This window comes from Quercus suber, unplaced genomic scaffold (assembly GCF_002906115.3).
Source record: "Quercus suber isolate HL8 unplaced genomic scaffold, Cork oak 2.0 scaffold_286, whole genome shotgun sequence".
Classification (NCBI taxonomy): Eukaryota; Viridiplantae; Streptophyta; class Magnoliopsida; order Fagales; family Fagaceae; genus Quercus; species Quercus suber.
The window spans coordinates 251,054-263,301 of NW_027069742.1; the positions used below are offsets into that span (position 1 = coordinate 251,054).

General features: G+C 29.7%; 1 protein-coding gene across 3 annotated transcripts; it reads right to left on the reverse strand.

Moving 5' to 3' along the window:
* Positions 1-322: 322 nt before the first annotated feature.
* LOC112035091 (protein TIFY 10A) lies at positions 323-4,992 on the reverse strand. Of its 3 annotated transcripts, XR_010632426.1 has the most exons (7): positions 4,619-4,992; positions 4,198-4,378; positions 3,337-3,626; positions 3,177-3,234; positions 2,537-2,720; positions 1,872-1,941; positions 323-834 (listed from the first exon to the last, which is right to left on the reverse strand). XR_010632426.1 is itself a non-coding variant. In XM_024067929.2 (5 exons), the coding sequence occupies exons 1-5, from the start codon at positions 4,740-4,742 to the stop codon at positions 2,597-2,599; spliced, it is 777 nt and encodes a 258-aa protein (XP_023923697.1). In that variant the 5' UTR covers positions 4,743-4,992; the 3' UTR covers positions 2,362-2,596. The 3 variants fall into 3 exon arrangements, 1 of the variants encoding a protein (XP_023923697.1); XR_010632425.1 differs by lacking the exon at positions 1,872-1,941; XM_024067929.2 differs by lacking the exons at positions 323-834; positions 1,872-1,941 and having other exon boundaries at positions 2,362-2,720.
* Between the last annotated feature and the right edge of the window lie 7,256 nt (positions 4,993-12,248).

Here is a 12,248-nt window from a genome sequence, read left to right on the forward strand (position 1 = left end):
AATTCTATTACAATATCTCAAAATCAATTCTTCATACACTTCCTATATATTTTTTAAAAAAATTTTAAGTTATTGGATTGGGCAACGGGTTGGGCCAACGGGCTGGGCTACTGGGCTAGCCCACTGGGTGCCCATGGGCATAAAAACTAGCCCACGGCCTAACCCACTAGGCTAGTGGGCTACCCATGGGCCTTAATAACAATGGGTTGGGCTGCCCATTAGCCCAATGGGCTGCCGGGTTTTTGGGTCGACCCGTGGGCCATGGGCTATTTGATGACCCTTAGCTGTGCTGCTCAATATTAATTAAAGAACTTCAACATCAAAATACGAAGAAATTAACTATCTCTAGAGGAACAGACTTCATCCAAACTATCAACGGAAAAGAAAGCCTAGTTCTCTTGGCTAAGACATGAGCAAAAGAGTTACCTTACCTCTTAATGTGAGAGAAAGAATGGTTCACAAGCGAACCAACAAAAAAGTTAATTTCTTTAATAATATGTCTAAAGGACGGGAGAAGAGCCTTCACCTATGAAAGCTTTACAAACAAGCTCAGGATCACTCTCAAAGATAGAGCGGGTAATACTAATTTATTTCACAGATTGGATTGCCCTTCTAGCTGCAAGAACTTCCACCACAACAACTGACGAAGGCAGAGGAATTTTTTCAGACAATCCCCTTATAGTTTCGAACCACCAACCCAATTCCAGCTTCATTTAAATCATCAAAAATAGCATCATCATAGTTTGTTTTATACTCGGCCAGAGCAGGAGGTTTCCACTTAGTAGCTGTAGGACGAAGTTTCAAGCGTGAAGGAGCTGACCCTGTTACGAAAATCTGCCAGAAGAGTAGCAGTTTGTTCAAGAATGTTTGAGAGAGTTTTTATTTTTGATAATGTATAGGTCATTTTTGGGGTCTATAGAATATATAATGTTTTTTTTTAAAATTTTTTTTAATATTTTTAATATAGACTGAGGCTTAATTCTGATTTTTAATTTAATAATAAGAGATTTTACCGGTTGAACTAATTGAATTTCACAAATATATGTAATATTTTAGAAAACGTTTTTCACTATTCAAAAACATAAAACATTTTCTTCTTATTTTTCATTGCAGGACTTATCTTTTTTACCAAACAGTAGAAAATACCATCATAACAAATGAAATGTTAATTAATCTTGTAATCTGATCCCATTTGTTGTGACTTATGACATTCAATCCCAAGTATTACCAACATTTTCTTAATTTTCTCCCTATTGTTGTGACTTATGACATTCAATCCCAAGTATTACCAACAGTTTCTTAATTTTCTCCCTATCTAAATAATAATGCTGCAACTAGAACTTGAAACAAACTTTAAAGCAAAGTCATTAGATGACTCATAGCCTTCTTCATATAGTCTCATAAGATCTCATTGAATTTGAAATAAATTTTCCATTTAATATATGTGTTGGGAGACCACAATTTGACTCCCTACAACTACTCTAAAATCAGACTCGTGTAATGTGATGTCAAAAGCCATAAAAGATTTGAGTGTGTCTTCTTCATCACTAATAGGTTTTGAAGTTGAATGACACAGCTCAAGATCTGACAATATGAATTCGATTAACGAGTGCCTTAAAGCGTTTATTAATATTCCATTTTAGTACTATTTTTATGAGAAGTAAAAAATGCTCTAAAAAAATTTAGTTTTTTTTTTCTTTCTCATATTATTTTAAATATATTTCTTAAACTGCTGTTAATTTTTCCTTTTATATCTCTCTCTCTCTCTCTCTCTCTCTCTCTCTCTCTCTCTCTGTGCACGTGTGTGATGAATGTGAAACTTTATTGAAAAAGCATGCAAAATGGAAAATGCTAAGGACTAAAGGCCCTACCCATCTTTGAGCTCAGGGAAGATGGTGATGAATTGGTGATAGCTCCTCAAGGTGGGAGAATACAACAACCCTGTGGACCAGACAGTGAGCGGTGGCTTCTCTAAAACCAGAAGGAAAGTTTCAAAAATATTTATGGCTAATTTGTTTTGAGATAGATATAGCGACGTCGGATTTGGTACAATAACAAGTGTTTTCCACCAAAAGCAATAGTAGTGGATTCGAGTCAAAGAATTAGTCTTTTCAAAAATTGGGAATAATATTGTTTATTATGACCTCTCCCACACTCTACAAAAATAAGAGTTTTATGTACTGGATATGACTTTTAACTAAATAGTGAGAGAAGTGGAATTTGAGCACAAATGTCAGGCTAGACCAAAAAAAAAAAAATTATTATGACTAGAGTGTCACTTAAACCCCAATATTTATGGCTAATTGTTTGTTAGCTATTGATTAATAAAATTTCTAGATAACACATACACAACACAAGTACTAATCAGAAATGAAATTTCAAATCCTCAGAAATCACGAAATAAATGAAATTTACAAATTCTCCTCTTCTTGGGCCATACTAATCTAAAAAAATATATATGTATAAATTCTAAATAATTAAACCCAAAAAAAAAAAAAAGCACAGAAGAGCTGACAAGTATAGTTAGGATTTTAACTTTTTAAGGCACCAGAGGGAGGTAACCTAAGTCACATAGAAGATGGTGATCAGGAGGTAACTATAACTTGAGCTCAAGCTGGTTTGAAGATTGACCTCCCACCTCAATCCATGGATTGCTTTCCTCAGGCTTGGGTGCAGCTGGTGAAGGTGGGTTCACTTGGTATGGTGCATTTGCTGCCGCCCTGAAAAATAAGCAAAAAAAATTTAGAAAAGAACATCATTAATTGATCTACATGACAGAAATGAAACCCATTAAAAAAAAAAGAGGACAAACAAATATGCTTAGTCCTAAAATTTGGCAAGTTCTTTGACTTAAAAGTTGAAAATTTTCTTCAATCTTCAAAGAATCATAAATGTATCAATCACAATTTTTTAAGCACTATTTTGTTCCCCTCAAAAAAATTTAGGGACTAAATATAACCTGAACCAAAATTTGACTACTTTTTTTTTTTTTTTTTGCATTGTTAAATAAATTGGAAGATCCACCCAAGTTCCTTAAAGGTCATGCAAATTCTAGAATATTGGGCAGTACCGCAGTACCCCTTTTTTTTTTTTTTTTTGAAAGACTCTACAAATTAAACACATCATTGCTTCCTTTTTTTCCTTTTCATTTATATATCTTCTAAAGAATTGCTTACCTATCCTTTCTCTTCTCAAAGAACCGGTGAAGTGAAGCTCTTCTTGCAATAGGCAGATCTGTAAGGTAAAAAAAATTGTAACAAAAATGTTAATACACAAAGCTTTTGAAAGTTGAAAACATTTTCCTCTTAAATTATTCACATGAGACAAGGCAATTACCAGAACCAATAGCACGAGGTTGTTGTTGTTGAACCCTTTCTTTGGTGGTGGTATTCCTTTCGTACGCGGCGACAACATTTGATTCAGAAGCCATGGGACTTCTTGATCTAACTTTCTCCATTATGCTAGCAGGAGTAGAAACAAAGCCATTAGAAACACTAGAGCTTCCCTTGGTAGCCACAGTTATGATTTCCCTTGCCTTCTCAGCTGGTAAGTCATCGAATACTAGAACTTGGCCCCTATAGAATATGGTCATCTGGGCTGTCACAGCCTCCATGGTTGCAGGCTTCCTACAACAACAACACAATTAAGCATTAGTCTCTAACTTTTTGAGATCGATTAAAAATTTTCGACAGATTAATTAGGGTCGACCACATGGTTACCAACTTTCTTATACCAAATAAATTACTCTAATGACAATATGTTTTTGTTCAAGGATTAAAGCTGAGATGTTCCAAATACCCACGAAGTTTATGCTTAAGCTATACATAAGTGCATGACTTTTTCTTCCCCTAATATACCCTTACAAGTTACAACAAATTACTAGAATATCATCATGTTTATGTAGGTCTTTTGATGCCTATGATAGGTGTTCTTATGTAATTTCAGATGACTTCGTACATGGATGACATCTAACTATCTGAGCACAAACATTCGCTTTGAATTAACTTTATGTTCACCATTTAACTATTTGAGCACAAGCATGTGCTCCATGTTTCTCAAATAATAATAATAATAATGTTCATCACTATCCAAAAAAAAAGAACTAACTTAATGTTTCAAAAATAAATAAATAAATGTAATATGTTTATTCGTCTTTCAATACATTAAAAAAAAATGCAAACACAAAGGGCTACACACCTGGAATCAGCCTTATTGGTAGCCATTTCAGTTGGGTTTGAGGGACAAACACCAAGCTTTTGAAGAAAGTCCATGGGTTGTACGTTTGAGGGAGCCACAGCGTTTTGTCTCAAAGCTTCACCCGGATTTTCCAAGTTTGTTAACAAATCCATAGTGGTTGTCACTGGTGTGTCGCGGTTTTCTGAAACATGGCCAGACAAAGAAAGTATATGAGACCCTTTGTTTTAAAACTGAGACTTCTTGGAAGTCCAAAAAATATAAACATGTATAGATTTCAGAAATCTTCAACCTTCCTTTCAAGAAATGAGAAATTCAAAGGGCATAATAAGAGAGCAAAAAATAACAAAGTTACAACTTAGAAAGCGAAAAGTAAGACAACCCAAAAGAGATATGAAGATAATACAGAGAAAAGAAACAGTACCTTTGGGTTCTGGTTTCCTAGTCATTTCAAGGTTAAGACTTCCTTTCTCCTTCATGTACTGGCTCAAGAGGTTGCATGTCTGTGCAAAATTGGACTTCTCTTGTGCCTTGCTGTGTTTCAACATGTTTGTCTGGCTAGAAAACTTTCAGCTATATTATTCTCACCACAAAACAATGAAAGAAATAAATTTTGTGTGACTGATGTTTCTTTTTGAAGATTTTGATTTGGAAAGCTTAATCCAAATACTCAAAGGGTATTATAGTTTGGGGACTTGGGTGAAAGACTAAGACAGGAGAGGATATAATAAGTAGTAAGTGTAAGGGATAGGTAGCTTCCTTAAACATGTGCTTTGAACATGATTTGCCAGGAGGGGTGGTCCTTGTTCATTACTCCAACTTTGAATATGGTCAGGGAAATTTCTTAATTTAATAAATTTCCTTTTCAAGCACGTGTTTTTTGCATCAGAAAAAGAGGTGGATGGCCAAATACCAGTAACCATAAATCCAACAAAACTAGTCAATGGAGAAGGAGTGTGACCCACCTATCGAGAGATAAGATATTTACAAGATTGTCCATGGTGGACTAGGTCCAATCTTGGCTCTCTTTTCTTTTTCTTTTTTTTGGGTAAATCAATCTTACTTTTTGGTTAAAAAGGATAATATATTAGATTAAATATAAATATAAATAAGTCAATTACAAACATTATCTGCCTTATTAAGGAACAGTAAATTCTCCACCACACACTGTGGATTGTCAAAAAGAATAAGAGAGGATTCCAAGTTACCTTCGTCTTGTTGATTCTATTTCTAAACAAGTCTCCTTTTTTTTGTAGTTTATTTGTTAAATATGGGATAAAAATATTTTTAGATAACTTTTAAGCTAAATGTATGATAAAAAAGATAAAATTAAATTAGTTTTTTTATTAAAAAAATGTAATTTTATTATTTTCTTTATAAAAAAACACAGACAAAAAATAAATAAATAAAAGCAAAAATCTTATTTTGGATGGAACCAACACACGTAACCTTTTTTTTCATAATTACTAATAGCGCTAATAAAAATAGTGTAGTAATTCATGTAAAAATGACGGTAATCATAATTTGTCACGTGTTGTTATGAAAATAAAAAGATTTTGAAAATTTTATACCTTTAGCATTACTCTTTAAAGTCTTTAAATGTGTTTGGATACCGCTTATTTTACTGAAAACTGAAAATACTATAGAAAAATAATTTTTAAATATGTGAATAGTACCTTGAAACTCACTTTTAATAAAAGTTTTGGTGAAAAAAAAAAGGTTTGTGAGTTCTGTGAACAGTGCACGGCACCCACTAAACAGTGTAAATTTTGCAGTCAAAGAGGTAGTGGATCATGTGCACTAAAACCCACATGATGGAGCGCTTCTCAATAAAATAAAATAAAAACTGGGAAAACATTGGACATTTGGACACGCAAAACACTATCCAAACGTGAGCCTCATAGCTCATTTGGCACTTCTTAATAAAATTCAAGGGAGACACTTAGAGAAACTCCTTTCTCTTACGTTGTAATTATTAAATTCTAGTAAAAAAAGTTCAACAAAAAAAAAATCTAGTAATAAAAGGGTCAAGTCAACAAGTGGCATATGATACGAGCACATGTTAAAGATTAATAAATATTTAATTACGAATTGTAATGCATATTTTTTAAAAATAAAATATACATGTTAATGATTTATTGACTTATACGCAAAAATTCATTACGGTTGTGTTTGCTTTCTTTGATATATATATGTGTGTGTATGTGTGTGTGTGTGAACAGTTCAACTTTATTTTTGAAAAATATTTAAAAATATTATTTAATAGAGTATAAAATACATCTTAATCACTATCCTTAGAGCATTCATTAGGGATGGCAAAATTGAACACGACTTGCAAACCCGACACGACACAACTCGAAATTAGTAGGTTATAAGTTGAGGTTTAATGGGTTCATGTCATATTTGGGTTGACACAACAAACTTATTTAATAAATGGGTTGGATTAGTGTCTATCACATAGAACCCGTTTGACCTGTCTGACCCATTTAATTAAATGACATTTTACCAATATATTCTTCAAACCATAAGTATATAAACTTATTAATTGTTGTGGTATATTTCCTTTGACATATTATGATTGATTATTTATGATATTAAAATATGCTTTAGTTTTGAATTATTATTTGTAATGCAGTTACTCGTTAATTCTGAATTTTATATTAAAAAAATTTATTTGTTTGGTTTTTCATAATTCATATCAATTTGATTAATACTAAAATTAGTTTTTTTTTTTTGTTTTCATTTTGATAAAATCCTATAAGCAGGTCAACACAACTGACCTGTTTAATAAATAGGTTGTGTTAGGATTAAGGAATCCTGACTTGTTTAATAAATATATCAAGTTAGGGTTAACTCATATAGTCAAATACTCATAAGTCGACACGACACTAATCCGACATGCAAACACAAATTGCCACCCCTAGAATTTGTTAGAGCATTACTCTCTGTTTCTTTCTTTTTTTTGAAAGTCTATAGGCACAAAAAATGTGACGGATTGTTAATAATAGGTAAAAATGTGACGTCAATAATAAATTCATATGAGATCCATTCAAAGTTTGTCAATTTAATTATTGTGAAAAATGTTGTCAGATTCTTCGTGTACATAACATTTTTTTAATATCACTTATTATTTCTTTCTCTAATCTTTTGTTTTCATATAGTATATTTTTGCCCTGTGGAGAGTTGAATTAAAAACTACACCTCGGGGATCTACATCATTGTGACATTTTATGAGCTGTTCACAGGTCAACCTCATCGAAATATTAAGTTGAGTAGTGGAAATTCGATATTATTCCTTCATTTATAACCTTTTAATTATGATTTTTGATAGAATATTTTGAACCATACTAGATTGTCAAAGTTCATTGAATAAAAAGGAGTACAATATGATCTAAAATGAGACTAGTTACCTAAAAGAAGAATTCTTAATTCTCAGAATTGTTTGGAAGGAAATTTAGATGTGCCTTCTTTGCTTTTGATAGTTTAATCAATTAAAACAATTTTCACTTTGAACAGCTAAAAGGTATTTCAACAGTGAAAATCATATGTTAGTATTTAACTCATATAATCTAATGATGATATTTTATTCTGTAAATTGCAAAAACGAAGCTCAGAGATTCCAACCTGTTTTTTGGGTTAATGGATATTTCCCCTAATAATTTTAGCTAATAAAATTATTGTAGTTACTCTTTGATGTTATAACAATATGTGACCATATTATGTTTTTATTAGGTTATAATTCTATTTTGTCCCTTAAATTGAACTTCATTTATCAAATTAGTTCTAAAGGTATACTTTTTAATAATTTAGTCACTCACAAAATGAATTAATATCTAATTGACTTATTTTAACAAAGTGGGGAACTAAATTGACAATTAAAATTTGAGGAGTAATTTGACAATGAGGACAAATTTAAAAATTGAAGTAAAAGTTAGGAAATTAAATTAAATTTTACACTTTTACTTAAGAGATAATCATTTTTGAGAAGAACAAAAGAGATAATCTAATAACAAAACTTATCATTTCATATGCTATTGTCATGACTTTAGCCTAGTGATTCAATTTATTATAAGTTTTGTAAACCAATGGATTAAAGATTTAAGTTAAGGTGCATTTAATGTTTATTAAAGATATAATTATATATTTTTTTTAAAATAAAGTTAAATTTTATATAAATATTAAAAAAAAATACAAATAACAACAATGAATTTATGCATGTAAATCAATAAATTATTATTTTTTCAATAAAAAAAAATAGCATGCACTGTAATTTATAATTGATGAAGAATCAAGACAACATGCAATTAAAAAAACAAACAATTGCACATTTCAAAAACTTTGAAGACTTCTTGAATAGGTTAAAGAGGCAAAATAGTAGGTGAATTGAAATGTCATTTCCCAAATATATACATATAAATATATATATATATATATATTAAAAGGGTCATGCTTAGGTCCAATGTTCAGTAGTACTGAATTTATTGAAATGATAACATGTATCCACTTTTAGACACATGTCACCATCTAATCGAGTTCAGTACACTAGTTACACTAGATCTAAACCAATTCTTTTTTAAAATAGAGTCAAATTGTACATAGATATAAAAACACAATCAACAACAATAAATTTGTGCATACAAAGTACAAACCAATAAAACATTCAAAAAAAAGTACAAACCAATAAATTAATAATAATTTTTTTATAAAAAAAATCATGAACAATAACTTAAAATATTTGTTATTATTTAAGAAGAACCAAAACAATTGCACATTTAAAAAAAGTTTCAAGACTTTCGAAAGACTTTAAAAAAACAAAATAGTAGGTGAAATGTTTTTTTTTTTTTAGAATCATAGTGGGTGAAATGTAATTTCTCAAATGGGCTTCTTTTCTTTTTCTTGTTCTTTTTCTTTTTCTTTTATTTTAGGCTTGAAAGTGGAAAGTGGAAAGTTGAAAGCATGAGTGAAATTGAGGGTGCAATTTCCTAAAAATGGCAATTAAGTCATTTGCCACACTACTGACGGCGTTAAAGCTAACGGTGTTAGGTGACAAAACCAGAGCAAAACACATTTACGCGCCGACAGCAAAAGTGCAGACACGTGTGTCGGCCAATCCCGTTCCGGCACGTGTCTTCGAGCTTCGTGTGGTTTCTTTTTTTTATTTCTATACTTTATATATATATATATATAAAATAAATAAAAGTTAAAAACACGTGCTAAACCATTCAAACAATTCCCCAGGGGCAATTCGGTCATTTTGTCATTCACCGTAGTGACAGCCACGTGTCGAAATTCCACGGCATTGAACTGCGGGAGAACCGGGATTTGTGGTAAGTGTGGTCCAGTTCCAGTGGTCCTGGTGAATTGTACTGTCAACTGTGTGCCCAAGTCTTCAAGGCATACAATTCACGTGGAAACTTTTATAATAAAAATAAACCCCGTGACTACAATTTCAAGAACTTTCTTGGTCTTGAAAATAAACTATAACCTTTTTTGAGAAAAAAAATAAAAATACCTGTCTATACTCTATACCTAAGAGTACAAAACTATCTATCAGTCTATTATATATATACATATATATGACAAAAATATTTATCTTGATGTGAGATTATAAAAACATAAGGACAAAGAACTATTAAGATGACTATATTTTGAAAAGAACAAAACTTAGATACAGTACTTAAGTACTGTTTTTTAGGTTCTTCTTTTAAGATTCTGTCATGTGAATTTTTTTTCTCATGGGATGAAAGTATATTTTTTAGTTAAGTAACTACATGACTGAATCTTAAAAAGAGAACCTAAGAGTACAAAACTATCTACCAGTCTATTATATATATACATATATATGACAAAAATATTTATCTTGATGTGAGATTATAAAAAAATAAGGACAAAGAATACAATGGCTATTAAAAAACTATTAAGATGACTATATTTTGAAAAGAACAAAACTTAGATACAGTACTTAAGTACTGTTTTTTAGGTTTTTCTTTTAAGATTCTGCCATGTGAATTTTTTTTCTCATGGGATGAAAGTATATTTTTTAGTTAAGTAACTACATGACTGAATCTTAAAAAGAGAACCTAAGGAACAACACCTAAGTTATTGTACCTAAGTTTTGTCATTTTGAAAATCTAGATGTTTAATTTTTTTTTTTTTAATGTTTCTAATACACATGTTAAATTTCGCGTCAATCAAATATTATTTATTATTTGATTTATATACATAATTTTAAAAGACAAAAAATTTTAATTTAAATATTTGATTGATAAAATAACTATTGACTTTGATTTTCTAAAAGACAAAAATATTTATCTTGATGTGAAATAAAAATAAAAAAAATGAGTAAAAATTTTGGTTATAAACTTGGTTGTAATCAATAACTACAATTGCTACTAAAAAAATTAAGATAATTAATATTTTGAAAATCTAGCTGTTTGATTGCATTTTTTTTTATGTTCTCAACACACATGTTAAATTTCGCGTCAATTGGATGCTATTTAAATTCTATTTGATCCATATAAATAATTTTAAAATACAAAATTTGAAATTTAAATATTTGATTGATGACATAACTATTGACATTGATCTTTAGAAAATTTTGCAAATCTGGATGATGTAAGAAAACAAAAATATTTATCTTGATGTGAGATAAAAAATAAATAAATATATATATATATATAAGGATGTTTGGCTATAAACTTGGTTGTAGTCAATGACTACAACTACTACTAAAAAAATTAAGATAACTACATATTTTGAAAATCCAGTTGTTTAATTGCATTTTGTTATGTTATTAACACACATGTTAAATTTCGCGTCAATTAGATGATATTTGCTATTCGATTCATACACATAATTTTAAAATATAAAAATTTAAAATTTAAAATTTGATTGATGACATAACTATTTACTTTGATCTTCTAGAAAGCGTGAAAACATGGATTATATAAGAAAACAAAAATATTTATCTTGATGTGAGATAAAATAAAATAACAATAATGTTTTGCTATAAACTTGGTTGTAGTTAATGACTACGACTGCTACTAAAAAAATTAAGATAACTACATATTTTGAAAATCTAGTTATTTGATTGCGTTTTTTTATATTCTTAACACACGTGTCAAATTTCGTGTCAATTGAATATTATTTGTCATTTGATCCATACACATAATTTTAAGATACAAAAATTTGAAATTAAAACATTTAACAAATAATATAACTATATATTTAATGTGGATGATATAAGAAAAAAAAATATTTATCTTGATGTGAGGTAATAAAATAAAATAAAATAAATGACAAAGTTTGGTAACTTGCTTGTAGTACAACAACTACTTAAAAAAAATATATATATATATAATTACATATTTTGAAAATCTAGCTGTTTGATTGCATTTTTTTATGTTCTTAACACACATATCAAATTTCATGTCAATCGAATTTTTTTGCTATTCGATCCATCACATGATTTTAAAACACAAAAACTTGAAATTTAAATATTTGATTGCTAACATAACTATTGACTTCAATCTTCTGAAAGTTTGTAAATATAGATAATATAAGAAAAAGATGTTATTTAATGATGAATTCATTAAAATTCACATTCAATAAAAATATATTAAGTGGAGTTGTAGTTATTGGCTACAAACTAGTTCGTAGCCAAACTAGCCATTAACATTTATTGTTGAAATTTTTGTATCACTAAAATATATAGCATTGAGTACATATACTGTGAAGCCAACCAATATGTTGATGCATTGGCAAGAAAGGATCAGCTTCTATTACTTCTTTTGAGTTTTTATGGAGCCATTGCATGTGGTAGAAAGACTTCGGGCTTTTGACAAAACTACTATATTTTGTAACGGACTCATTAATAATGAATTTATGCATATCTTCGTTTAACCCAAAAAAAAGCCTCAAAGGGATATGATTGGTTTTGAAGTGTTTCTGAGTTGCTTTTTTTTTTTCCCCCTTTTTTCTAAGAAGCTTGAGTTAACAACTTAACATGTGGTTCATTCCCCTTATGTTAATAATTTATTATATATTTTTTAGAA

Excerpts from the sequence above, each read along its gene's own strand:
- LOC112035091 (XM_024067929.2), bottom strand. The coding sequence starts at position 4,742 with ATGTTGAAACACAGCAAGGCACAAGAGAAGTCCAATTTTGCACAGACA. Across the intron at positions 4,379-4,618 it reads TAGGAAACCAGAACCCAAAG|AAAACCGCGACACACCAGTG; the intron begins GTACTGTTTCTT and ends GCCATGTTTCAG. Across the intron at positions 3,235-3,336 it reads ACCTCGTGCTATTGGTTCTG|ATCTGCCTATTGCAAGAAGA; the intron begins GTAATTGCCTTG and ends TTTACCTTACAG.